At 44.6% G+C, this 26,155-nt stretch overlaps 1 protein-coding gene and 1 pseudogene across 4 annotated transcripts in view; one reads left to right on the top strand and one right to left on the bottom strand.

The window, feature by feature from the left end:
- Positions 1-1,087: 1,087 nt before the first annotated feature.
- LOC126506268 (histone-binding protein RBBP4-like) lies at positions 1,088-16,597 on the bottom strand (annotated as a pseudogene).
- Positions 16,449-26,155, top strand: part of Chic2 (cysteine rich hydrophobic domain 2) — a 42,414-nt gene continuing 32,707 nt past the window's right edge. For 2 of the 4 annotated variants that reach the window (XM_050150013.1, XM_050150012.1), the window contains exon 1: positions 16,449-16,899. In XM_050150013.1, coding sequence (XP_050005970.1) covers positions 16,781-16,899 — 119 coding nt within the window. In that variant the 5' untranslated portion in view covers positions 16,449-16,780. The remainder of the gene's footprint in view (positions 16,900-26,155) is intronic. The other 2 variants (XM_050150015.1, XM_050150014.1) reach the window with 2 other exon arrangements.

The following is a 26,155-nucleotide window of genomic DNA, read 5'->3' as shown; positions in this document are numbered from 1 at the left end:
ACCATAGCAACTGTTATAAGGGAAAGATTTAGTTGGGGGTGGCTAGCTTGAAGTTTCAGAGGTTTAGTCCATTATCATCATGATGGGGAGCATGGTGACGCGTCTTCTGCTACATCTTGATCAGGAACAATAGGATGCTGGGCCTTATCTTGAGCATAGGAAACCTCAAAGCCCACCCCCACAGTGACATTTTTCCTCCAACAAGGCCAAACCAACTCCAACAATGCCACACCTGATAGTACCACTCCCTGTGAGATTATGGGAGCCAATTGCGTTTAAACTCCCACACTTGGGCAGGTCTTGAACTTTGAGACCTTCCAACCGCAGCTGCCCAAGTATCTGGACTCACCAGCCTCTGCCAGATGATTACAACATAACCTCGGTTATCAGGGGGTTCTAAGTGGGGCTGCTAATGGAAGACATCAATTTACAGAGCCAAGGAGGAGCCAAGGAGGAGCCAAGGAGGAGCCAAGGAGGAGCCAAGGAGGAGCCAAGGAGGAGAGCAGTTTCTCTTCCTGCTGGCATCAGGAAGTTATTCATAGGAAATGCTCACATTAAAAACAATGAAACAGCAGAAGAAGATTCTAGGCCAAAGGTCCAGAGTGAGCACAGGCCCAGAGCATGACTGAGTATCATGCTGGAGCATTTGCATGCAGGAGAAGGAAGACGGAAGAGCTGTTGGGGGCAGACACAAAGCATTTGAGTGGGCATGGGAAGGATTTTTATGTGAAGTGGATAGCATCTGGAAGCAATCTGGATGGGGTGCACGCCTGTAGTGCCAGCACTTAGGAGGTGGAGGCAGAAGGATCAGGAGTTCAAGGCCATCTTCCTTTACACTCTATAGACGAAGGTAACTGTGGCAACGGGAGAGTCTTAAAATGTCCATTCAAAGGGACAAGTCTGACGACATGAGTTTCGTTGTCAGAATCCATGTCTTAAAAAAAAGTACAAAGAGTAAGACTCTACAAGTTCTCGTCTGAGTTCTTCATGTGCTCTGTGCCACATGTCCCCCGCCCCGTAATAAATAAGTAATAATTCAAAAGGGTAAATCAGATCATTGAAGTTGAGGCGTATCTATACACCTTTGTCATCGCAAAGGATGGAAATGATACAGAAATCCAGACTTGAGAAGATAAGATGGCCGTTCACCAGTGGTGGGGATAAATTCAGGGGTCCGTTGTCTGTACCAGTGGGCGCTGGCTACCAACTGGATGGAGCAGAAGGACAGAAAGGGATATGAGCAGTGGAGTTTGGAGTTTCTAGCTCACAAACAGCTTTGATGTTAAACACCCTAGCTGTGGAGAGAAGGTGAGCAAGTTTTCATCGTTTCAGATGAGATTGTGGGTGGAGCTGGGGGAGAGGAAGAAGGCAAAGTATTTGGTTTCTGTTTGTGTGATTGGTTTTACTTCTCCCATACATGGTATGGGAGAGCACAGACGTGCCACAGGAGGAGGGTGGAGGTCAGAGGACCACCCGGAATACTTAGCTCTCTTCTTCCACGTGGTTCCAGGGATTGAACTCAGGTTGTCAGGTTTGGTGATAAATGCCTTTTCCTCCCGAGCCATCTTGCTGACGCCAAAATATTTGGTTTTAAGTACTTGGAATTTGAAGAACAGCCAAGGATGGTGCTGGAGAATTGGCTCAGTGGTTAAGACTGCATACTGCTCTTTCAAAAGGCATAAGTTCTGCCTCAGTTCCCACATCAAGAGGCTCATAACCACTTGTAACTCCAGCTACCAGGGAATCAAAAATCGTTGGCCTCTGCAGACACCTGCACTCAACTGTACAAAAGCACACAGAAACAAACATGCATACACATTTACAAAAATAATGATTTTTGTTCAAAAAAAGAAGAACTAAGGATAATTTTAATTTATATATCGGCAGTTGGAAACTAGAGATTTGACTTTAAGAGAAATTGGGATTGGCAATAAATATGACAGCGGCTTAAAGGGTTTAAATTATATGTCATACTTGAAATGGTAAGGCAAATTTACCCAGGATTGGATTGATGTTAGGAAGGGTCTTAAGGTTCTGTGGCTCAAGACCTGTTCAGGAGTTGACATGTAACATGCTTTCTGAGAACTGGGTTGGGGGATGAATATGAATTATGCAATTTTTTTACATGAAAATATCATAATGAAACCCATTGTTTTGTATGCTAACTAAAATTTTTAGTTATAAAAGAAAGGAAATTGAGTCTGTTCCAGTTTCACTTTCCTGATTCCAGGAATTGTGTGATCTTTTGGTGAGTCTGTCTAGGGGTAATCCAGTATTTCCCACTTGGTAGGGGCCTGGAATAGACTGGGATGCCAACCAAGCCATCAGACAGGTTAGTGTGAATGTGGGATTGGAGTTAGAAAGCCCTGGCCTGAGTAGACTCGTTACTAAGAGCCTCCAGGGGCCCTGGGCAGTTGGCCGCAGCATTCTCCCCATCCTATAGAAATAGCACTTAGAAGGGAAATCTGGAACAGCATTCAGATTCCCTGCCTCCTTCTCTTCCCAAAACGTTCCTTTCCACGTGTTCCTCACACATTTTCTGACTGAGCCGACTTTATATCCAAAGGCCCTGATTGACAACAGAGCAAGCCTGAACTCTAAGGAGTGGAGCACCCTGGTGGTTAGGACTGTCCCCAGGCTAATTGTCTTGACCTTACTTAGATTCCTGGGGCTGAGTCAGAGTCCTTTGTGACTATTCAAGGTCATAGGACGTTTGCTCCTGTTTCCCTGAGGAAGCTGAAGTGCTTGCAGAATGGTCTGTCCTGTCAACCTCCAGAGAGAAATCAGTCATCTTTGAGATCCTATGTGGATGAGAAGCGGAGGGAGAAATATGGCACATGATTAAATATAATGCCACTATTTACCCTCAGCGGTAGCTGGCAGTTTTTTCATGAGCCATCTGGGTAGCTGCCCTCCACAGCTTGGCCTTTAGATAAAATCAAGCGAAGATCAAGCCCTGACGTCAGCTAGGCAGTCGTGTTTGCGGAGGTTGTGGAGTTGCCTTCCCATGTGATCTCACGGATACCTTCTTCACTCAACATGCTTCTGCCTTCTCCTCACTCCCATATTTTACCTTTGAAGTATTGCCCCCAAACCGTAGCTTCTCTATATGTCTTTTCTTCCTCATGCTAAAACCTCCCGTCATTCCCCACTCCCCTGTGGCCTGTCGGCTACTGTCAGTTTTCTCTCTCCACAGTGCATCCTGAGGGGATGATTGTTCATTTCTTGAGTCGGGCACAAAGGGCTCTTGCGTATGCCTAGGGTATAGCTTCAATCTTTCAGACTAGTCCTCAACTTCACTTAAAGAGATGGATGAGCAGAACAGGCCTTCTGACTAGGCCAAATGAAGCATCTAAGATGAGAGTAGCAACGATTAGACACTGTAATTCATCGAATGTTTGCTGTGGCAGACACCACACTAAGCGTTTGTTGTCGTGACGTTTGTTTGCCACCTCCACGCTAGTGAGGAAGCTAGCCGGGCAGGGGTGGCACGCACGTTTAACCTCCAGAGGCAGGCCAGAGTCCAAGGCCAGCCTGTTCTATGAGCTACAGCCAAGGCTACACAGTGAAACCCTGACTTGAAAAACAACAACAAAAAAGTAAGGAAGCTCTTACCTCTATTTTGGTGGGTGAGGAAGCTGAAGTTAAAAGAGACCATTTAAGAGGCAGAAACTAGGTTCAAGCTTATGTCTTTTTTCTTCTAGTTTTATTGAGGTATAAATGACAAAAATGCCATGTGTTAATTTCGGTGTATTAGACTTCGTTTTATGTTGCCATATCAGAATACACAAGGCTGGGCAAAGCCCCCTGTGGCTGAGAGGGTAAAGGTGATTGCTGCTACACCTGACAATCTGAGTTCAGTCTCCAGAACTCACCGGGTGGAAAGAGAGAGCAGACTTCTGATAGTTGTTTTTGATCTCCGCACGCCCCAAGCAAATGTAATACAAAACAAAACAAGACCTGTAGCTGACTACGTAGTTAAAGGTGAGAGGCTGAGGGTGGAGTACTGGCTGGCAGCTCAAGTGGAGAGGCTTTATTTTGAGCTGGGTGTGGCGGCATGTGCCTTTAGGGGAAATCTCTGTGAGTTTGAGGCCAGCGTGGTCTACATAGTGAATTCGAGGCCAGCCAGGGCAACATAGGGAGACCCTGTCTCAGAAAACAACAAAAAGAGTCTTATTTTGACATACATCTTTGGAGGTCCTTGACACACTTTTACTGAAAAACAGGTCTAAGGGCTATGTGTGGGAAGGCCGAGTGTGTGAAGGGATCTCCAGGTTCCCAGGGGAATTCATTTTGTTCCTTATCTTCCAAGTGTGGCAATGCCAATGACCTTCCACCTCTTAGAGCAGAGGTTCTCAACCTTCCTAATGCCGTGACCCTTTAATTCAGTCCCTCGTGCTGTGATGACATCTAATCATAGAATTATTTGGTTGTTACTTCACACTGTAATTTTGCTACTGTTATGAATCCTAATGTAACTATATGTGAACACTATGGGGGTCGTGACCCACAAGTTGAGAACCAGTGTCTTAAAGGTTCCCCCACCGTAACACCACCAGAGAGGGGTCAGGATTCTGATACATGTCTCTTTGGGAGACACACTTAAACCATCGCGTGTGGATCTGGCATTTGTGTGTATGAAATGACGACCCCAGTGAATAATTAACACATCTGTCACCTCGTGTACATTAATGTTGACGGTTGGTGACTTGTCAACCGATAATATCCCGGAAAAGATAAAAAAAAAGTGCTCAAATCACCAGGATCTTTTTAATCCTGTTTTTATTTTAAGATCTATTGTTGGGCAAAAGAAATTTTCTTAAATATTAATTCTCAAAGATGACATGCAGTGTAAGTTTTAAGATCATTTTCAGTGGGCAATTAAAACACCTTTGACACTGTTAGTAAAAGAAAAGAAGAGAAAGAAAAAGATCTCAGAATAACAGTCAAAGGGAAGAAATAGACCAGAGGAGAGAAGATACAGGAAGAGATGGGAGAAGAAACGGGAAGTGACAAATAAAAGTCAGGTTTTCTGGAAAGGGAAGTTTTAACACCTTCACAGCAAAATTTCCACGGCTGTGTAATTTAATGTCACAAGCGTGTCACCCAGCTAGCTCATGAGACGTGATGTCACATAGGAAAATATAAAGTATTAAAATATAAAAGCAATAATTAATAAGTCTCCTCCTCCTCCTCCTCCTCCTCCTCTTCTTCTTCTTCTTCTTCTTCATTTTGTTTTTTTGAGACAGGGTTTCTCTGTAGCTTTGGAGCCTGTCCTGCAGCTCGCTCTGTAGACCAGCCTGGCCTCGAACTACTGACTCTGCCTCCTGGGAGGACTGGGATGAAAGGTGTGAGCCACCACAGCCCAGCCACAAAGGTCTTACTGTTGAGTGCAGCAATGAGTATGGAGACAGCACTAGGAGGCAGAAGAAGCAGGAGTTCAAGGACTTCCTTAGCTTCTAAGTAATTTAAAGCCAGCGGGGGCTATGTCTCTTTATTTAAAAAAAGGAGGGAAAAGATTTGATAAGAGATTAAAATGTAAATCCCAATATAGATAAATATTCCAAACTATGTTAAGAAGAATCTTTCTATATCATTTTCATCATAATTCCAAAACAAACGAAGGATTTGAAATGATTATAGAATTATCCCTCACGGCAGAAACTGACCTGAGCGAATGAAATCGGAATCAACTGTCCTGCTCAGTCCAGCCATCAAAATCTAATCAAAAATGGAGTTTTGATGACCTTGCAATAAGAATAAAAATCAATGTCTGCTCTTTGGCACTGGTGTTTACCGAGAAGACAATTCACTTGTGTCTGTAATAGGACCCAGGATGACATAAGCCTATCAGCTCCTTCCAGTAGTACAGGAGTGAAAAAAAGAAAGAAAGAAAGAAAGAAAGAAAGAAAGAAAGAAAGAAAGAAAGAAAGGAAGGAAGGAAGGAAGGAAGAAAAGCTCCTTTAAATGAACAATGTGGAAAAACACAGATTGGCGGCACTCTGAGTTAATCCCAGATTATTATATAAAAATGTTTTGATTTAGGATTCGTTTTCCAAATAATGTCATTCCTCAAGCATCTTAAATCAGACAGGACAGGATAGAGTCACATTCTGATGTCACAAGGTATAGATGGGTCCCGTGGTATCTGATTTAGCTAAAGTCATACTTTATCACAGATGATCAGCCGCTCTGAGGTGCTACTCATGTGACATGACCTTGAAGCAATGGCCCCAGTGGGGGCAGTGGGGTGTCAAGAGGTTTCCAATGAGACGAACCACTCGCAGAGTGGGATCTTTGGACCACATTGGAATCATCAGCAGAGCGAGCAGCATCCTCATCGGAATTATGAGTACGTTGAGAGAATGCATGTCTGAGAACTCTTTCACAGGCTAATCACCATGGTAACTAAACAACCTCCTAGACATTTCTCAGGTGACCAGGATATTGTTATCTGAATGAAGCTATTATAGACATTGTGAGCTGCTTATTTCATTGTTGGAGAATGATAATGCCTGGTTCACCATTCTTTCCTGTTCAGCCACCGAATTCTCTTTAGATTGCCAGACAGCGGTGCAGGTCTGAATCGGTGACTGCTGGTCCGGCTCCCCCTGCCCCACAGCATGGCTCTGCTCAGAACAGGAAGAGGAAAGACTGAAAGGGAGATGCTGTTGCAGAAGCTTACTCTGTTCCTTTTTTAAAAGTTAAATTCTTTTCTCAGACTTTATTTTATGTATATGAATGCTTTCCTTCTGTGTATGTACATGCACCATGTGCCTGCCGGGTACCCACAGAAGTCAGAAGAAAGCATCAGGCCCCTGAAACTTGAGTCACATGATGGTTGCAGCCATCATGTGGGTGATGTGAACTGAACCCGGCAAAAAAAAACAGCAAGTGCTTTCAACTGTTGAGCCATCACTGCAGCCTGACATGTTGCTTTTTCTTTTTTCTTTTTTTAAGATTGATTGATTGATTGATTATGTACATTGGGGTTTTGCCCGTGTGTGGATACCAGGTCCCCTGGAGCTGGAGTTACAGACAGTTGTGTGCACCACCATGTGAGTGCTGAGTGAACTCTGGTTCTTCAGAAGAGCCAGTACTCTTAACCACTGAGCTGTCTCCCAAGCCCTGACATCTTGTGTTTCTACAAAGCTTTGTAGGTGCTTGGAACAGGACCCATCATGGTGAGGTTTTGGGAAAGAGGCAGTTAGAGAATTGAAGGAAAGGACTCAGAGTCGGATGATCACCATGGAAACACTGATGCCTTCCTCTCTCTCTCTAGTATCCTACTCACGTAGATTAAAAAACGCCATCAATGGTTCCTAGCAGGTATTGAGTGTACAAGTTATCTCATTGGCCCTTGCAACAACTCCATGAGTGCAGTACAGTCGGACCTAAGCACAGATGAGGACAATAGGTGTGGGGACAACTGTTATCAACTGTTATCTGGGTGTTTTTTTTTAACTTTTTTTTATAGATTTTTAACTTTTAAAATTTTTATTTTGTTATAATGTTTTCAAGGCAGGGTTTCTCTGTGTAGGCCTTGCTGTCAGGACTAACCTTGAACTCAGAGATCCACCTGCTTCTGTCTCCCGAATACTGGGAATTAAAGACTTGTTCTACCACACCTGGCTTTCAGTTATTGAAACAACACCTCTTGTAGGTCAGCCTAGGCTTTGGTAGATAGCCAAGAATTATCTTGAGTGCCAGCTCCTCCCCCTTTCCTGTACTAAGTGCTGGATCTCTAGACATTCATACCACGCTTGATGCCATTGTCTTACCTATCATCCGGAGATTGTGATGGATTTAAGGAGGCACGTGAATTCCATTATAACCACTTAACAATTTTTCAGTATACTGAGGAAAAAATGGTTAACTTCCTCTTCTCATTAATTGCATTTATTTTCCCTTCCTATTTGTTTTCTCTCACACATGAAAAAAACTTTTTAAAGATTTATTTTGGCCTGCACGTATGCATGTGAGACCTGAAGTTACAGACAGTTGTGAGCTGCCATGTGGGTGCCGGGAATGAACTCCAGTCCAACTGGAAGAGCAGCAAGAACTCTTAACCACTGAGCCATCTCTCCAGTTCCCCTTTCACAGAAATTTTAAACCATAGAAACATTAGTAGTTTTGGATTTTAGTTGTACTTCAGTCCCCCCACCCTGTGTGTGTATGGTGTGTGTGTGTGTGTGTGTACCTTGAATTGAGCCCCCGGCCCTCCCCTCTGGAGCACTGGGATTACCGCGCTGTGTTTATGCAGCACTGGGGGTCAGACCAATAGCTTCATGCATGCTAGGCCAATGGAACCTACCACTGGAGCCACAGCCTCAGCGCCCCCCTTTTTGTTTTCTTTTTTGAAATGGGGACTCTTACTCTGTAGCTCAGACTAGCCTCAAACTTGGGATCCTCCTGCCTCCACCTCTGGTGTAGCTTCAGGTAGCTCTGATCCATGATTTGGAAGGACAGTGTGGACCAGATGGCTTATGGCTCCTAGGCTTTGTGAGTTTAGGGTTCTAGGAATAATCTGAGAAATTATTCTGTAAACTTAAAAGATGATGGAGAAGAAAAATGAATAAAACTTGGAATTTTTGTTTATAGTGTTGGATTTAAATAAGATAATCTTTAATCAGGCACCATTGAAGGAGCGTAAAAGAATCCGATGGGATTTTTGGATTTATGATATATTTTGGAGACAGGATTTGAATTAAATATGTATACATAGTGTGAGATGACCCAGAAAAATGAAAGCAAATGATTTCATACACATAGCCACCTACTTTATATTTTATTAATCTAATTTAATTGTCCTTTGGGTGTTGGGAAGATAAAGGCATAAGTAACCCAAATATCTGTCTGGTGTTTCACTTGTTTGCTATTCTGAGACAGAGGCTTGCTATGCATCCCTGGTTGGCCTGGAACTTGCTGCAATCCTCCTGTCCTGATTTTCCGAGCCCTGGAATTACATATTTGTACTACCATACCTGGCTTTACTGGTGTTTAGATTTTATGGGGAAGAAACATACTTCAAGTATTGGTTCTAATCCTACGACCACCACCACCTCCACCACCTCCACCACCTTCACTATATCCACCACCACTGTCACCACCACCATCACCACCTCTACCACCACCACCTCCACCTCCTCCACTGTCTCCACCACCATCATCACCACCTCTACCAACACCACTTCTACCACCACCATCTCTACCAACACCACCACCTCCTCCTCCTCCTCCTCCACCACCACCACCACAGCGACCTTTATTAAAGCTGAGCTTTGAGGCTTAAAAAAATCCACACCATTTCTCAGTTTCTCCTTCTGCCTCATGCTTGTGGATCAGATGCAAGCTCTCGGCTACTGCCCGCCTGCTGCCATGCTCTCCACTGATGGATATGGACTCTAACACTCTGGGACCGTAAGCCCCAGATTAAACCCTTTTATGAGTTGCATGGTCATGATGCTTTGTCACATAATAGAAAAGTATCTCCGACACATGGTATCGTCCTTCTTTGTAGATGACGGTCCTCTTGTTGTGTCCACATGTGGGGGAAGGACGGGTCAGTTCCCTGGGGACTATGATCTAAGGGCAAACATCCCCTCCAGAGGGCTGTGCCATCGCCACCAAATCCCCTCCTGACAGCCTTACCTGCTAATGCTAGCACCTTTTGCGCTGGGGTTTTAACTCACAGGCTTGCTACTGCTGCTTTTTGTTTTTATTGTCTTGCTTTATAGCCCAGGACAATTTGGAACTGTTGATCCTCCTGCCTCAGTTTCCTAATTTCTGGGATTACAGGTGTGAACCACTACATCTGGACCTATATATGTTTTGTGAGGACAAAAACATGTAGTCCTTGGAATGGTGACTTTCTTTTTAACATAGAAAAGCAATTTATTCCATTAAAAGCATTTACACTCAAGGAGAGTAACAGGCCTTATCATGAGACAAGTCAACCAAAATGGAGATAGTATCAAAATTGTCAAAGACTACCGAGTTTGTTACGAGAAGATTCTCTAAGAAAATTTAAATATAAGTCTGTGGCTCTGTTGAATGAAGTCCCCCAGGTAAGAGTTAGATAGTAGGAACTGGAGAGAAAGCTCAGTGGTACTTGCTGCTCTTCCAGAGGTCCTGCGTTCAGTTCTAAGCGGTTCTTAGTCTAGCTCTCTAGTCTTTGGAGATCTGATGCTATCTTTGGTCTCTGAGAGCACTATACACATGTGGTGCATAGATACACATTTGGTAAACATTCATATATGTGAAATCCAAAAACAATTTTAGGAAAGATTAGAAAACACCCAGTTTGGGTTAATAATATTAAAGTGATAGCTGAACAAAGTCTGAGTCTCAAAACCAGTGTTAAATTGATCTCAAGGTTCGGAGACAAGGGGGCGGGGGTGTCTAAAATCACAAGTGCAGGCATGTCTAGGATCCTCATCCTCTGGCATTTACATCATAAATGTTATCACAGTCTGCCTCACTTGCACAATATTGTCTCTTGATCCAGAACAAATCAACCAAGGTTCACTAGGATTCCAAGAGAATCCAGAAATCTTGGCAGTATGACCACCAAGAATAATCAACAACTCCAGTGGGCCATCTTTGGCATCCTCTGGGCTGTTCTTCTCCAATTCCACTTAAATCTTAGGCACCTCATCTACAATCAGCCCCACCAGAAGCCGAGATAGTCTTATTGTGAGGTGATCACTCATCCTTCTGTGAGTCAAAGGGATGCAATTTGAGGTTCAGATTACTCAGATTCCACGAGGCAGCAGTCTGGTCAGTTGATCCTGAGGCGAGAATGAGCTCACTGTAAGGACTGGGAAATAGGCAGTCTATTTCAGTACTGTGGAGCAGCTTCTAAGCGGCTTGGTTTGGAAGAAGTGTTTGACTAGCTATCTTGAATCTTAAGTTTCTGATCATGCACTACTGTCCAGGACAGATGCCAGGCAGCCTCTACAGCTGTGTGTCCTGCCATGCTGGTCTTTGCACCCATCACTTGTCCTTCCTTTGGAGCTGTACTGCTGTCCTACAGGCAGATGCTGGCGTCATCTGAAGAACTAAGTGCCTGCTGAGATTTGCCTTTCTTCTGATGCACTCTCTAGAAGCATCTGGTTTAGAAGCATGCTTTGTGTAGCCAAAATCAAGAACATCACTGGTGGTCGATTTTGTCGCAATGATGCAAAGGCTCTAGGGACTAGAACAAGCCCTGTTTATTTCTTCGTGGTTGATCTTGATTGCAATTTGTTCTCTCACTGCTAGAGCCAAGACTTCCCATATTCTCCTTCCTCACTATTGTAGGGCATGGTTGATCTTGATTTCTATTTCTATTTTCTCACCGCCAGAGCCAAGACTTCCCAAATTCTCCTTCCTCACTGTTGTGGGGCATGGTTGATCTTGATTTCTATTTCAGTTTTTCTGCCGACAGAACCAAAACATTCAAATTCTCCTTCTTACTATTGTGATGCGATGCATCAAACTGAGCATCACTGGCTTTCACAAGGTGGGTTTGTTCACCTGATTTGTGTGCTCCCAGGTCAAGTCATGAATGCTGAAATCACTGACATCATGTCTGTTAACATCTGGACACCCCTGGGCAGTTAATTTGGACTCCAGGTCATGGGTCGCCACCAAATTATAAAGAAACAGATGCTCTTTTTCCCTATTTTGTAGTCCTCATTGATCACCAAAGGATGCTTCCTAGTCAGTCATGGTGACAGGTAGCCCCAGAGTGGGCGTGATAGAAATCCTGGGACAGTGTTGTGGGAGGGGTGAGGAGGCTGCCCACCTGGAATGAGTGGTTTTAATATCAGAAAGTTCTAGTCTGGAGAGCACAGAGTCAAAGACCAAGGCTCTAGCCAGTGAAGAGCATTCTCCTGGCTTTCAGGCCCCCTGCTTGCTGTCCTCTCACAAGGCAGAGGGGAAGAGAGTGGGGTCTCTGTTGTCTCTAGCAAGGCAGGAATCCTATTCTGGAAATCCAGCCATTAGGATCAGTTTTAAACTCATGTAGCTCCCCAAGCCCCTGTCCTAAGGCCTTCATCACAAGTGAGAGCTAAAGTTTCAGCAACTGAATTTTCGGGAAGGAAACAATTCAGCCCACCACACCGGCATTTTCTCATTGGTCCTTCCTAACTCCATGACAAAGGTTCCAGTCAGGGTGAAGAATCTTAGAAAGATAAATATGGGGGCTGGAGAGATGGCTCAGAGGTTAAGATCACTGACTCCTCTTCTAGAGGACCTGGGTTCAATTCCAAGCACCCACATGGCAGCTCATAGCTGTCTGTAACTCCAGTTCCAGGGGACCTGACACCTTCACACAGACATATATGAAAGAAAAACAGCAATTCACAGAAAATTAAAAGAAATATTTATGATAAATGTGTCTAAGGCTACTCAGCTGTGTTCCAACAAAAGTTGGAGGTCTTTTTTGGGGGTGGGATGAGGTTTCAAGATAGGGTTTTGTTGCAGGATATTTGTTTACACCATGTGAAGATGTGTCACTGTGATTGGTTTGATAAAGAGCTGAATGGCCAATAGCTAGGCAGGAGAGAATAGGGAGGATTTCTGGGAAGAGATAGGAACTCAGGATGAATCTAGGCCTATGAGAGATGCCAATGAGACACTGAGGAAGCTGGATGTACACATTGGAAGAGAGGTAAAAGCCACATGGCAGAACGTAGATTAATAAAAACAATTAATTTAAATTATAAGAGCTAGTTGTGAATAAATATAAGATAAAGGCCAAGCTTTTATAGTAATGATAAGTCTCTGTGTCATTATTTCCCAATAATGGAAGTACCAAAGAAAGTCTGACTACAGGGTTTCTCTGTGTAGCCTTGACTGTCCTGGAACTCACTCTGTAGACCAGGGTGACCTAGAACTCAAAGATCTTCCTGCCTCCGCCTCCTGAGTGCTGAAATTAAAGATATGAGCCACCACCCTGCACCACCACTACTGGACTAGTTGGAGGACCTAACACCAGGGAAATTCCTAGGAATCTACAAGGATGACCCCACCTAAGACCCTAAGCAGTAGTGGAGAGGGTGCTTGAACTGACCTTCCCTATAATCAGATTGATGACTACCTTAATTGTCATCATAGAACCTTCACCCAGCAACTGATGGAAGCAGATGCAGAGATTCACGGCTAAGCACTGAACCGAGCTTCAGGAGACCAGTAAAAGAAAGGGAGGAGCAATAATATGAGTAAAAGGGTCAAGACCATGATGGGGATGCCCACTGAAACAGCTGACCTGAGCTGTTTCCAGAGTGATTCCAGACTGATAGCAGGGGAACCTGCATAGGACCAAACTAGGCTGTCTGAATGTAGGTAACAGTTGTGTGGCTTAGGCAGTCTGTGGGGCCAGGCAGTGGGCCCAGTATTTATCCCTAGTGCTTGAACTGGCTTTTTAGGGCCCATTCTTTTTGAGGGATATCTTGGTCAGTCTAAATGTAGGGGGGGAGGGCCTTGTTCCTGCCTCAAAGTGAAAAAAAAAATCTAGGAGTAAGGAGTGGATGCCACCATCTGGAAGGATGAGACAGGAGGATTGCCACAAGTTTGAGGACAAGTTCCAGGCCAGCCTGGGCTATAAAGTGAGATGCCGTCTCACCCCCATGCTCCCCCAAGCAGCACCTCAAGTTTTGCCTCTTGGAGTCACTGAGATGTTGCTCTATTTGCTTTGAGCCATTGTTCTGAAGGCAACTGTGGGCCTGAGGAGGTACGAAGAAGAACTCCATAGGACGGAAACGTAGGCAGGGTGGGTACTGGGGGCGCAGAACTCTTGAGTAGAGGGGGGAATATGGAAAAGATTGGTTCACCCTCTGGCAAGGTGGAGGAAGTAGTCTGGCAGAAAACAATCCTGGCAGTTGTGGGTGGGGCTTGGAATCATGATGTCAACTATTATAGAGAAATGCTTGACTCATCTTTCCTCGCCCTCTTGGCCTTATTCCCAGGTCCCACACCCTTTGTCTGACACGGGTAGGGTTTGCAGAACAGGGCACAGAAGAGTCGAGAAGAAGAAAAGCAGCTCCTCTTTCCGCCTAGGCAGTGGGAGTTAGAATGATCCCTGACGAGTCCAGGAAGAGCGCTTCTCCCACACAGCGCCAGTGCTGAGAGTGAGGTCCCTGCAAGTCCTCTGATGCCCAGGTGACTTCCAGGGTTCTGCAATCATGCCGGCCATGAGACATCTCCATTCAGAAAACATGGAGCTCTTCCTCCAAGGCCGGGTCTGGGGAGCATGCTGGAGAAGGAAGGGGCTGTTACAGTTTCCTCCGTCCATCCGTCTGTCCTTGGAAAGTTCTGTACTGGCAGGTGAATCCTGGGTCACACACAGCATGAAGGGTGTGGACCCAGATGGGAACAGGCCTATTTACTCCTGTTCCTCCCTCCTGTTTGCAGCCAGTCCTCTGAGTGTAGCCACTGGTCTCTTGGTTAATGTCAAGGAGGAAGTTCAGGAGCTTGCTGCAACTAATGGGTTGGAGTTGAAGTCCTGATTGAGGCCATTAAATGCACATGGAACGAAGAGAAAGTTCACACAGGGTCTCCGAAACTAGGGATACATCACAGACACCAAAACATTACACAATGCGGAAGGATTGCGGTGATCTTCATAGTGGAGAAGCTGGGGAGAATCAGGAATGCTGCCCATAACTGTTCACTACGTGCCAGGCTCTCTTCAAGCATTCCACATGTATCAGGACAATCTGCCAAGTAGCGGGGGTGGGGGTACTGTTATCTCCATTTTATTTTAGAGACAAGGGTCTATTGGAGTCCAATCTGGCTTCAAACTGGCTATATGGAGTGACTTTCTTTTTTTTTCTTAATTTTTATTTTATGTGCACTGGTGTAAAAGGGTCAGATCCCCTGGAACTGAAGTTACAGACAATTTGCAAGCTGCCATGTAGGTGCTAGGAATTGAACCTGAGTCCTCTGGAAGAGAGCAGCCAGTGTTCTGAACCACCGGACCATCCCTCCAGCCCCCAGAGTGACTTTTAATTGCCGATGTTCCTGCTTCTGTCTCCCAGCTGCTAGGGTTTTATAGATGTGTGCCATCATTCCCCGCCTTTGCCTCCCTGTTACAGAGAAAAGACCAACAAGTTAAATGACTTGTCCAGCGTCACATAGCAAGTCATAGGCTGAGAGCCAAGGTTGGGCTTCAAAACTACCAAACCAAGCTGCCTCCTTTGGAGACCTTGGCTTACCCTCTGAACACCTGACAGAGAATTACAATTGCTTGCCTTCCTGACAGATGTTACTGCCAGGGACTACACACACACACACACACACACACACACACACACACACACACACACACACAGCCTGCCTGCCACATAGCTGGCTCAGTGTTTATTGGAAGAATGACTAAATCTGGAAGTTGGTCTGGCACATCAACTGCTTTTCCCTTTCTAGCTCACAGCCCATTTTCTTCAACTCTTCCCAGTATTTAGTTGTTTGGAATCTCTCACCACCCACGTTAACCTTTGGACATCTTCTGCTTGGACAAAGACCCGTAAATGAACTTCAAGGGTGTGAACGCTATGTGGGCTATGTGGCGACCAGTCTGCCGGATCCAGTACCAACTATTCTTTCCACCCCTGTCCAGAGATAAACTCTCATTACTTCATTGTCCATTTTGTCCTTAGGATTCCTGTCCCTGTGCTGTTTGTATGCCTGGCAGACTCTTGATTATGAAACCAAGTCCAAGGTGACCCATCCATTAAGCCATCTGCTCCTCCTCCCCTTTTTCTCCTTCTCCTCTCCCCTCCCTCCCCCCCCCCCCCCTTTTCCTCCTCTCTTGTGGAGGAAACTGGTAAGGTTTCAATGGAAGAGAACAGAATATCTTTCGTAAGGGAGTTTAGGCATAGAACTGCATTTTCTTAATTGGAGCCCGCACAATGTGCAATGTGTCAACTTTGTTTTATAGTATGATGGTGAGATTTCTTGTTTTCTTCTCTCTCTCTCTCTCTTTTTTTTTTTTTTTTTAAATACCTGGGATTGTACTTGAGAGGCTACAAGGACAAGATATTTGACTTTAGAGATTTTTGAAAAATCAGATAGAACTGACAAGAACACACTGTTCCGTTTCTCTCAAGTTGGGAAAGTCAACCAACTTTGGTTCGCATCGTGTCCTAAGTACACAGACAAAAATCGAGATCAGATGATTAAAGCCGGCAGTCCCACGCAAGAGACATTGTCTCTTCCAGCCAGGGGCTTCGCCCGCGGTCGTTGTTTGGGCTAGAGATTACTTCAGCTTGGCTTTCGGAGTCGAGTCGGGGTCATCGCCCGGGTCCTCACCGACGCCGCCTTCCGGGTTGCTGACCCGGGAGCCTGGGGGCGGGGCCGCGCCGGGTGGAAGCCGAGGAAGAGGCCGGCGTCCCGGGAGCGCGCGAGGCCTCTCGCGTGCGCGCGCCCGCCCACCCTCGCGCCCGCCAGCGCGCCCACGCTCGCCCGCCCGCCCGCGCTCCCGGGAAGTCTCGCGATGCGGTAGCCGGCTGCTCCTGCTGCGGGTGGCTCTGGCTGTTGCTGTGGTTGCCGGAGTTGCGGCGGCAGTGGCGGCGGCGGCGCTGGCGGGGGTGGCGGCCCCGGCGGATGTTGACATTGTGTTGTTGTTCCTGCCCACGGTAATGGCGGCGGCGGCGGCGGCCGGGACCGGGTCTCCTCAGTAGCCAGAGCCGACCCTGCCGAGCGCCAGCTCCGCGGCCTCCGCGCCCGCAGCCTCGCCAGCCGTTCCCCGCGGCCGCTCCAGAGCCAGGGCCCCGGGCGGGGGGCTCGCAGGCGCGGGATGGCGGATTTCGATGAGATCTACGAGGAGGAGGAGGACGAGGAGCGGGCCCTGGAGGAGCAGCTGCTGAAGTACTCGCCCGACCCGGTGGTGGTCCGCGGCTCCGGTCACGTCACCGTGTAAGGCCCTGCGAGGACTGGGACGAGGACGGGAGGCGCGGGCTGGGCGGGCTGGGTGGGCCCCAGTACCCCTCGGGGTCTTCCTTCCTCGAACCCCCGTCCCCGGTGACTGGCGCGGGACGGGGGCCTTCTGGAAACGCCTGCGACCAGGAAGTGAGAACTTGCTCTGTTTCCATTTGTTTAGGACTCCCAAGTGGGGACAGACACTGTCTTCCCTCCTTCCCACAGCCCTGTAGCAGGCCCCACGGTCCAGAGGATGTGTGGGATCCCAGCAGGGAAGGAAGATGGTCTGCTTTATGGGCCATCCCTTCAGCATAGGGATGGAAGTGCATATACATTTTGTGGGATCCACCTTTGTAAACCTCCCCTTCCCCCGTTATTCTTTGGGACTGTGCCTTACCGTCTATTGACATATGGCTCAGAGGTCAGATGGGGGATGTAAGACCCCAGTGGCAATTGGTAAATGAGGTTTACTGTCGTGTGTGCCTCTCACACGTATACACACAGGATTTCCCAGTTCCCTAAGAGTAAATTTCTGCAAAACTAATTCAAGTTTCTGCCTTTATATATAATAGAAATAGACAGGTGGACATAAAAGTAGGCAGATAGATACATGTTTGCAACGAGTCGCAAGTACTGAGTTTCCTGTAATCGTTCTGCTTTGGGGCACGGACTCTAGGTTGGCTTCATGTCTGATAAGGGTTCTTCCTGTAAGGCTTCTTAGCAACATCAAAAGTTCAATATTATTCAAACAATAAAGGATGAAAGCACCCTGAAAGGTCATGACTAATAAAGGAATGTGTAGACTTGAAGCAAATAATGACCTGTCCGGAAGGAGGAAGTTTTTTAAGTTTTGTATCATTTCCCTGATAAGTCCGGAGTTTGGCCAACTTGGGGTATTGATACTCTTTCGCAGCTGATATCGCTGGTTAAAAGTCCTATGACTTTTAACTTATGACTTTTAAGCGCAGACTTCCTGTACTTGCAGATCGCTTTATCAGTGCTAGAAAAAGGCAGCGAGTCTGAAGATGTCTGGAGCACTTCGTTGTGTTGTGATGTAGGGTGAGTGGGATGTGCTGTGAATAAGTCAGGGGCACACTGCGACTCCTCAGCCGATTGCCGGCCTTTCTCAGTGCGGTTGAGAGCAGTCATACTGACTAGCCATGCTGTTGTCGGGATATGCTTATGTAATGCTTTGGTTTCTTAGCACCTGCTAAGTGTGTGTTTAGGTGACTGAACAGAGTAAAAACACTGCATAATCATTGTCCCAGTACCTGGATGAGGAGATGGAACTTGCACCATAATAACAGCTCTGTTTTAACTGTCATCATATGCTTAATTAAGGAATATAGCCAATTGTGAATAATACAACTTAAATGTATATCACAGTGTTTTTAGTGTCATAACCTGCTATTTAATTTTTAGTTGGACTCTTTAGGACTTTTTTCTTCTTGTCTTAAACTTAAGGACTATGGGTGCTTTAAGAAGCAGTTACAAACAATCAAAGAACGTGGTGGCATGTGTCTAATCCCAGCACTCTAGAGGCAAAGGGAGGTAGATCTGTGAGTTACAGGCCAGACAGGGTTATTTAGAGAGATGCTGGCTCAAAAGGATTTCCAAACTTTTTCATGTTGTCAGTGATTGTCCTTAAAATCCGCATGTCAAATCAGAGATGACAGAATTCTATTACAACGGTGCAGCTAGGCCTGGGGATGAAGCACAGTGGTAGAGTGTTTGTCCAGGGTTCAGAACAGCGCAACAGAAAGGTTCAAGTACAGTTGCAATGTCTCTTTTCAAGAAGGAAATCTAAACACTTTTTGGGGAACTAGAATAGGCAAAGTGCTCAAATGGTAGTAGATTTTGATTGTAGTTAACTGTTTGGAGTGGTTAACAGAGTGGAAAATAATTATTAGTGGTTTTTCATCTTATCTTTCTGTTAGAATCACCTGGCATTTTGCTCAATAAGCACTAGCTTCTTTATTATTATCAGTATTATAAATAAGTACTTCCGTTTGCAAGTTCACAGTGATTCATTTAGTCTAGTTTATCTGCCCATTAAAACCGTCCAGGAAGCCCCAGCTCTTGCTCCACCCTTTCTCCAGGCCAGTGGTCCACATATGAATGAGGCTCTGGTACATGATGGGCTTGGGGGCGATTCTGATTTGTAGCCAGGATCTCTGCTGCAGACACTGGTGATAGTGGTGTTTACTTATAGTAGCCTTAATATGTTTGTGATCTTCCTCAGACACTTCTTCTGATAGTTTGATTGGGACCTTCACCTGCCACTTCTTACATAAGTTCCCTTCTATGTCTCTCTCGTTCACATGATAGCTATGTTCAGACAAGGGTTAAATGAGATAATGTATGCAAAGAATGTGCCAGTGTGTTGCTGTGCCCGGGGAATACCAGCCTTTATTAATTATTGCCTTTCTCAGGTAGTTTTCTACTTTGAGAAAGATGTGTATAAAAGATAACTGCATTAAGAAATTAGCATTGGGGCTAGAGAGATGGCTCAGTGGTTAAGAACTCTGGCTGTTCTTCTAGAGGACCTGGGTTCAGTTCCCAGCACCCACATGGTAGCTCATAGTTTCTGTAACTTCAGTTCTGGGAGACCCGACACCCTCACACAGACATCCATCCATACAGGCAAAACATCAATACATATGAAATTAAAATAAATAAATAATTTAAAAAAATCAGCATTGCCATTTTCAAACCAAACAGTGGTTCATTTAGTTAAGTCTTTTTAAATTGTGAAACAACTTGTATATATAAGAATCTCCGTGCAGTGAAAACACAAGCCCGTTTTGTGGTGATAAAGATTTGTATGTTACTGTAAAACTGTGGCCATTGTACATAATACCAGGCGTCCTAGACTGTATAGCAGAGTTGCACCTGCAAAGGTTTTTGTAATTAGTGTTCATACACTATTGTAACTGTTGAATGTACTTCATTTTCCTTTCCTTTATAAGTATAAACAGGAAAAACTATTAATAATTATAGTAAATCTAATTTACTGGGCTGGAGTGATGGCATTTGTTGCTCTTACAGAGGACTGGGTTCAGTTCCCAGCGCCCACGTGGTAGCTTGCAGCCATCCGTAATTCCAGTTACACAGAGGCTCCAACAGCTTGTTCTGACTTCCATTAGCCCTAGGCATGCCGTTGGGGCACAGACATACATGCTGGCAAAGCACTCATACACAAAAGTAAAATAAACAAATCTTTAAGCAATTAAAAATCATTGTAAAACATGTCAACTTACTCCCTTCTTAGCTAAAAAGTTAAAACAACTTCCCCTGTCCCTTTGAAAGCAAATGGTATTATAAACAGATGAGTGTCATCTTTAATCCAGGTCAGACTGAAAAGAGTCAGATCTACCTGTATGCTTGCTTTTGCTGTTCAATATTTCTAATTTTAAAAAATTACCTATTTTTATTTTATGTACATTGATTTACCTGTATGTATGTCTGTGTGAGGGTATCAGATCCCCTGGAACTGAAATTATAGACAGTTGTGAGCTTCTGTGTGGGTGCTGGGAATTGAATCCAGGTCTTCTGGAAGAGTAGCCAATGCTCTTAATCACCGAACCATCTCTCCAGCCCCTATTTCATTTTTTTTTTAAATGATTTTTCGAGATAGGGTTTCTCTGTAGTTTTGGAGCCTGTCCTAGAACTAGCTCTAGTAGACTAGGCTGGCCTTGAACTCACAGAGATCTGTCCACCTCTGTCTCCTGAGTACCAGGATTAAATGTATGCACCCCCACCACCCGGCTAGAATGATAACTCTTAAGGAATGTGTCAGTATAAAAGAATTTTTAAAAGTTAAAGAAAATAATTTAAAAAGTAAATCAAAGCTTGTATTAGCTGGGTAACCTAACAGTTATTAGTATGCCTTATTTTGTACTCATTCTAGATCTGAATCAGACTCTAGGCTTTCCTAGAGTGGGCATCATCTTTGATTTCTAACATAAGTTGTGTCATTTATTTGTTAAGAAGTAAACTTCAGAAGCCTGGCGTAGTGGCACAGGCCTTTAATCCCAGTACTCAGACAGAGGCCAACAGGCAGAAGAACTCTGTTGAGTTTGGGGCCAGACTGGTAGGTATATAGTGAGTTTCAGGCCAGCTGTGACTATGTAGAGAAATCCTGTCTTATTTTAAAAAAAAAAAAAGAAAAGAAAAGAAAAGAGAAAGAAAATAAACTTCAACAAAATAAATGACACAGGAAATTAGTTTGATGGAGTCTATGAAGGGAGAAGAAAAGCTAAGTGTTTTAGCAGGACAACTACTGTTTTAGTGGGGAAACTTTCTTGAAGAAATGAGAAGTACAGAGGCGGTTAGTGACTCAATGAGTGGAAGCCTTTATTGCACAAGACTGGCGACTGGAATTGATCCCTGAGTCCTGGAGCCATGCAGAGGTGGAAAGAAAGAACCAGTCCACAGAACTGTCCTGACAGCACCTGTGCACTGTGGCATGCCCTTCCCCAGAAAATGAAACAGAGGAAAAACATGTGATGAGTTGGGGTTTCGGTTGTACTGTAGTAATTTGAAAATTTATGTATGATTTGAATTCAGAATTTGGCGTTAGATTGGTGCTTACTCAGAGATGTGAAATTGAGTAATAATTTTTACATGACTGGCTAAGAAGAATACAGGGATTAAATAGGTAAAAATAAATAGTGCCTACTTATTTATATTGATAAATAATATTCTAAACAATAACTTAAGTAATACTTCTCTAAAAATGGATTTTTTAATTTGAGAGACACCTTGAGTTTATATTACTACTAGGTTACAAGCCCTGAGCTGAGCATGAGGCTAGCCATAGACTCAGGACTCTTAATTCAGGTGTAGTGACTATGCATGCAGTCCCAGATAGGAAGCTAGCCTGGACTAGAGGACTGGCCCAGGAAAGTTTGAAATAACCATATCTTGAGGAGTTTAGGTAACATGTATGTGTGTGTCCCCGTGAGTGTGTCTCCTTTTGTAGCCTACTCTGACTTGAAGCTCAAGCTTCTTGCCTCAGCCCCCAGAGTGCTGCTTTCTCTCTCTCTGTCTCTGTCTCTGTCTCTCTCTCTGTCTCTGTCTCTCTGTCTCTGTCTCTCTCTGTCTCTGTCTCTCTCTTTCTGTCTCTCTCTCGTGTGTGTGTCCGTCCTTCTGTCCAACTGCAGGGTTTATATCTTCTGTAAGTCCTTGTTGGGCTGTACTGATACTCACATACGGAGATGGCTAGTAAATTAAAGCATGTTTTATAGACAGCAAGGCCTGTTAATTTCTTCCATAGTTACAATTTCATCTCCAAAAATAACTAAAAATCTGATTCCATTGAGTTCAAAGTCCAACATTAGAAAAAAATTTCTGTCTTCATTTACTGTCTTTATGAGCCACATGTTTAGTTTGTGTCTGAAATCTCTAGCTCATATGTGCATAGGTCTTGTCATAGGTATGCAAGGTAAAATTCTGTGACTCTGCCTTCCTGCAGGTTGGCTGTCTAAAGAAGAGTCAAGTTAGAGCTTCTCTTATCTAAACTGAATACGTAATTCTCTGTTTAAAGCTACTTTCCAGTAGCTTTCCTGTTCTCCGTTAATGGGAGAGCCAACATTGGTTTTATTTAGACTAAAAAAATAATAATTCTCGGGCCGGGCGATGGTGGTGCTCGCCTTTAATCCCAGCACTCGGGAGGCAGAGGCAGGCGGATCTCTGTGAGTTCAAGACCAGCCTGGTCTACAGAGCTAGTGCCAGGACAGGCTCCAAAGCCACAGAGAAACCCTGTCTCGAAAAACCAAATAATAATAATAATAATTCTCCAAAAGATTTAGGTGTGTGTGTGTGTGTGTATGAGTGCCTTCCACGAATGTGTGGGTGCCCGAAGAGGTTAGAAGAGGGTGTTGGATCCTCTGGAGTGGTGGTTATTAGCTACTGCCTGTGGGCGCTTATTCTAGTTTGTTGTCTGTTGTTGTGATTAAAAACCATGACCAAAAGGAACTTACAGGGGAAAAGATTTATTTGGTTTACAAGTTAGATAGAGTTCATCTTTTCGGGAAGCTGAGGCAGGAACCTGGAGGTAGAAACGGAACGGAGACCATGGAGGAATGCTGCTTACTGGCTTCCTCAGCCTGCTCTCCGACACAATCCAGGACCACCTACCTGCCTAGGGATGGCGCTTTCCACGTCACCTACTGGGAGCTGGGCCCTCCCACATTAATCGTTAGCGAAGAAAATGCCTCACAGGTGTGCCTACAGGCCAATCCGATGGGGCCCATTTTCTCAGTTGAGGTTTCCTCTTCCCAGATGACACTAGCTTATGTCAAATTTATAGAAAACTAGCCAGCACAGTGTCCCATAGACTAAAAAATTTGACACCTTAGATGTCTTTCTCTGTATCCGTTGTTGTGTCAAGCCAGCCTTAGTTCTGTCTTGAAACAGAACTTTTGTTGTGTGCTTCCCTTGTGTCTTGTGCCTTAAACTTGCTACTTTTCCCTTTTACACTCCGTGCCTTTTCCCTTTACAGCCCCCCTGGTGGGCACATCTGCACTATCAATGGTACTTGCGAAATAGAATTTAGCTGTCTCTCACTTTATCTCTGGCACCTCATCCCCTTTAGAGTCCTTTCTATAGCTGCAAGACTCTCCCTAACCTGACCTACCCTGTGTACGGTCTCTGACTTCTTTCTTACTTCTGCTCCCTTGTCTTGTTCTAATTACACTGGCTTCCTTTCCACTTCCTGATTATTCTAAGTGTGCTTCTGACCTAGGCCCTTTGTACTGGCTAGCTCCTTTTTATGGACACTTGCTTCTAATACCCAGAATCTAGGCCCTTTTCATTTTCCATCTCTGTCAGGTAGTTTTATCCTCTACTTAAAATCAGAACTCTCCATCTTCTCCTTACCCTGTGCCACATTTTTTTTCATAATTGTCTTCTGTCAGAACACAAGTTAGCCAGACATACTAGAGTACAAATGTATGTATTTATTTGCAACCAGGATTTGCTATGTAGCTGTAGCTGACCTCAAAGCTCAACTTCTCCCTCTTTAGCAGTCTTAATTCTGGACCTACTGTAGGCATGTACCTCTATAACTCACTCTAGAACATATACTTCTTATAAAGAGAGAAACCCCTCAGGAAACTTTTTAAAAATAAGAATAAAGTCTTAAACCATTTCCCATTTTATAGCAACTGTCCTGTGTAAATTGAGCCCTTGAATCTTGCAGGTTTTTTTTTTTTTTTTTTTAACTTGAGAAGCTAGGTATGGAGGTGTATGCCTTTAATCTCATCACTTGGAAGGCAGGGGCAGGAGAATCTCTGAGTTCAAAACCTGCCTGATCTACATAGGAAACTTCCAAGACAGTCAAGACTTTCCAGAGAGATTCTCTCTCTCTCAAAAAAAGGGGGGGGGGAGTTGGGTCCATGAGATAGCTCAGTGTGTAAACATGACTGTTATCCAAGTCTAGAACCTGAGTTTGATCTCTGGAACCCATGTAAAGGTGGAAGGAGAAACCCCAATCCCACAAAAGTGTCCCCGACCTCCATATGAGCCCTGTGGCACATATGTGCCCAAGAATGTAGACTGTCTTAATTAGGGTTTCTGTTGCTCTAAAACGAAACACCATGACCAAAGCAATCTCGAGAAAAGGGTTTATTCAGCTTACACTTCCATGTCATTGTTCATTACTGAAGGAAGCTGGGACAGGAACTCAAACAGGGCAGGAACCTGGAGCAGGAGCTGATGCAGAGGCCATGGAGGGGTGCTGTTTTCTGGCTTGTTTATCATGTCTGGCTTAGCCTGTTTTCTTATAGAACCCAGGGGTTGCACCACCCACTATGGGCTAGGCCCTCCCTCATCATTAAGAAAATGCCCTATAGCAAGATTTTATGGAGGCATTTTCTCAATTAAGGTTCCGTCCTTTCAGATATTTCTAGCTTGTATCAAGCTGACATAAAACTAGCTAGCATACACACCATACAAGCATGCACACACGCACATGCACACACGCACATACACACACACACATACACACACACACATACACACTAAAACTTAGAAATGGGGGTGTTAAGACAGGAGGCTTACTAGTTAGTTCCATTGCCACACTGACCTATACAGTGAGACTATAACTTGATAAATAAGTAAGTAAATAAATAAATAACTAGAATTAGAGATGGCACTGGGATGGAGCTTTATTAGAAATGGATTGCCAGGGCTCTGGATGTCGTCCTTAGCACTGTAGAAACTAACAACTTAGTTCAGCACCGCATTAGCTTGGTGCACTGTCTTATGTGAGACAGATAAAATTGCAGGGGAGATTTACTTTTCCGATAATATGATGAATTGATATTTAGACCAGGATTAAAATTCAGGCACTCTCTCTCCATTGTATTACTCTTCCAACTGTACCACGTTAGCTTTTTGTACTTGCCAGTTTTTGTCTACCTCATTGGGTTGCTGGCTGCACGCTTGCCATTGTGAGCCTGCTGTTACTGTCTAGTTTTCTTGAAATGAGCATGTTTTACTTTTTATATTCTACCTCTTGACCTTGGTTGGTGAAAAGCTGGAAATTTCAAGGGGCTTTATGGGTGGCAGAGAGGAGGGAGGGCTCATCAGTTAAGAGGATTGTTGCTTTTATGGTGGACCTGTGTTCAATTCCCAAGACTCACATGGTGACTCATAACCATCTCTAACTCCAGGTCCAGGTTATCTGAGACTCTCTTCAGAACCCTTTGGCACCATGCACACAATGGTGCTCAGACATACACACAGGCAAAACACTCAGAAACATAAGTAAATCTTCTAAAAAACAGAGAGCAACAGAGAGGTATGTAAGAGGTATGTAAAAAGAACACTTGCGGGCTGGAGAAATGGCTCAGAGGTTAAGAGCATTGCCTGCTCTTCCAAAGGTCCTGAGTTCAATTCCCAGCATCCACATGGTGGCTTACAACCATCTGTAATGGGTTCTGTGCCCTCTTCTGGCCTGCAGGCAGATACACAGGCAGAATATTGTATACATAATAAATAAATATAAAAAAAATAAAAAATAAAAGAACACTTGCTGTGTAATCAGTAGACACAAATGGGACCTCAGCACCTATGAGCATGCTTGTGACTCAGGCTACAAAGGAGCAGAGACGGAGAATTGGGGAAACTTTCTTATACCAGACTAGCAGAGAAAGAGCAAAGCCCAGGTTCAGGAAGAAAGACATTGCCTCAAAAGAATAGGTAGACCAAGGTAAAGGAGGCTACACAGAGACACATACGTACAAAT

The sequence above is a fragment of the Alexandromys fortis genome, unplaced genomic scaffold (genome assembly GCF_014885135.2).
Source record: "Alexandromys fortis isolate MF-2015 unplaced genomic scaffold, M_Fortis_MF-2015_v1.1 scaffold_0, whole genome shotgun sequence".
NCBI classification, from domain to species: Eukaryota; Metazoa; Chordata; class Mammalia; order Rodentia; family Cricetidae; genus Alexandromys; species Alexandromys fortis.
Note: the sequence above shows the minus strand (reverse complement) of the source record. Positions and strands in the feature narration are given on the sequence as shown.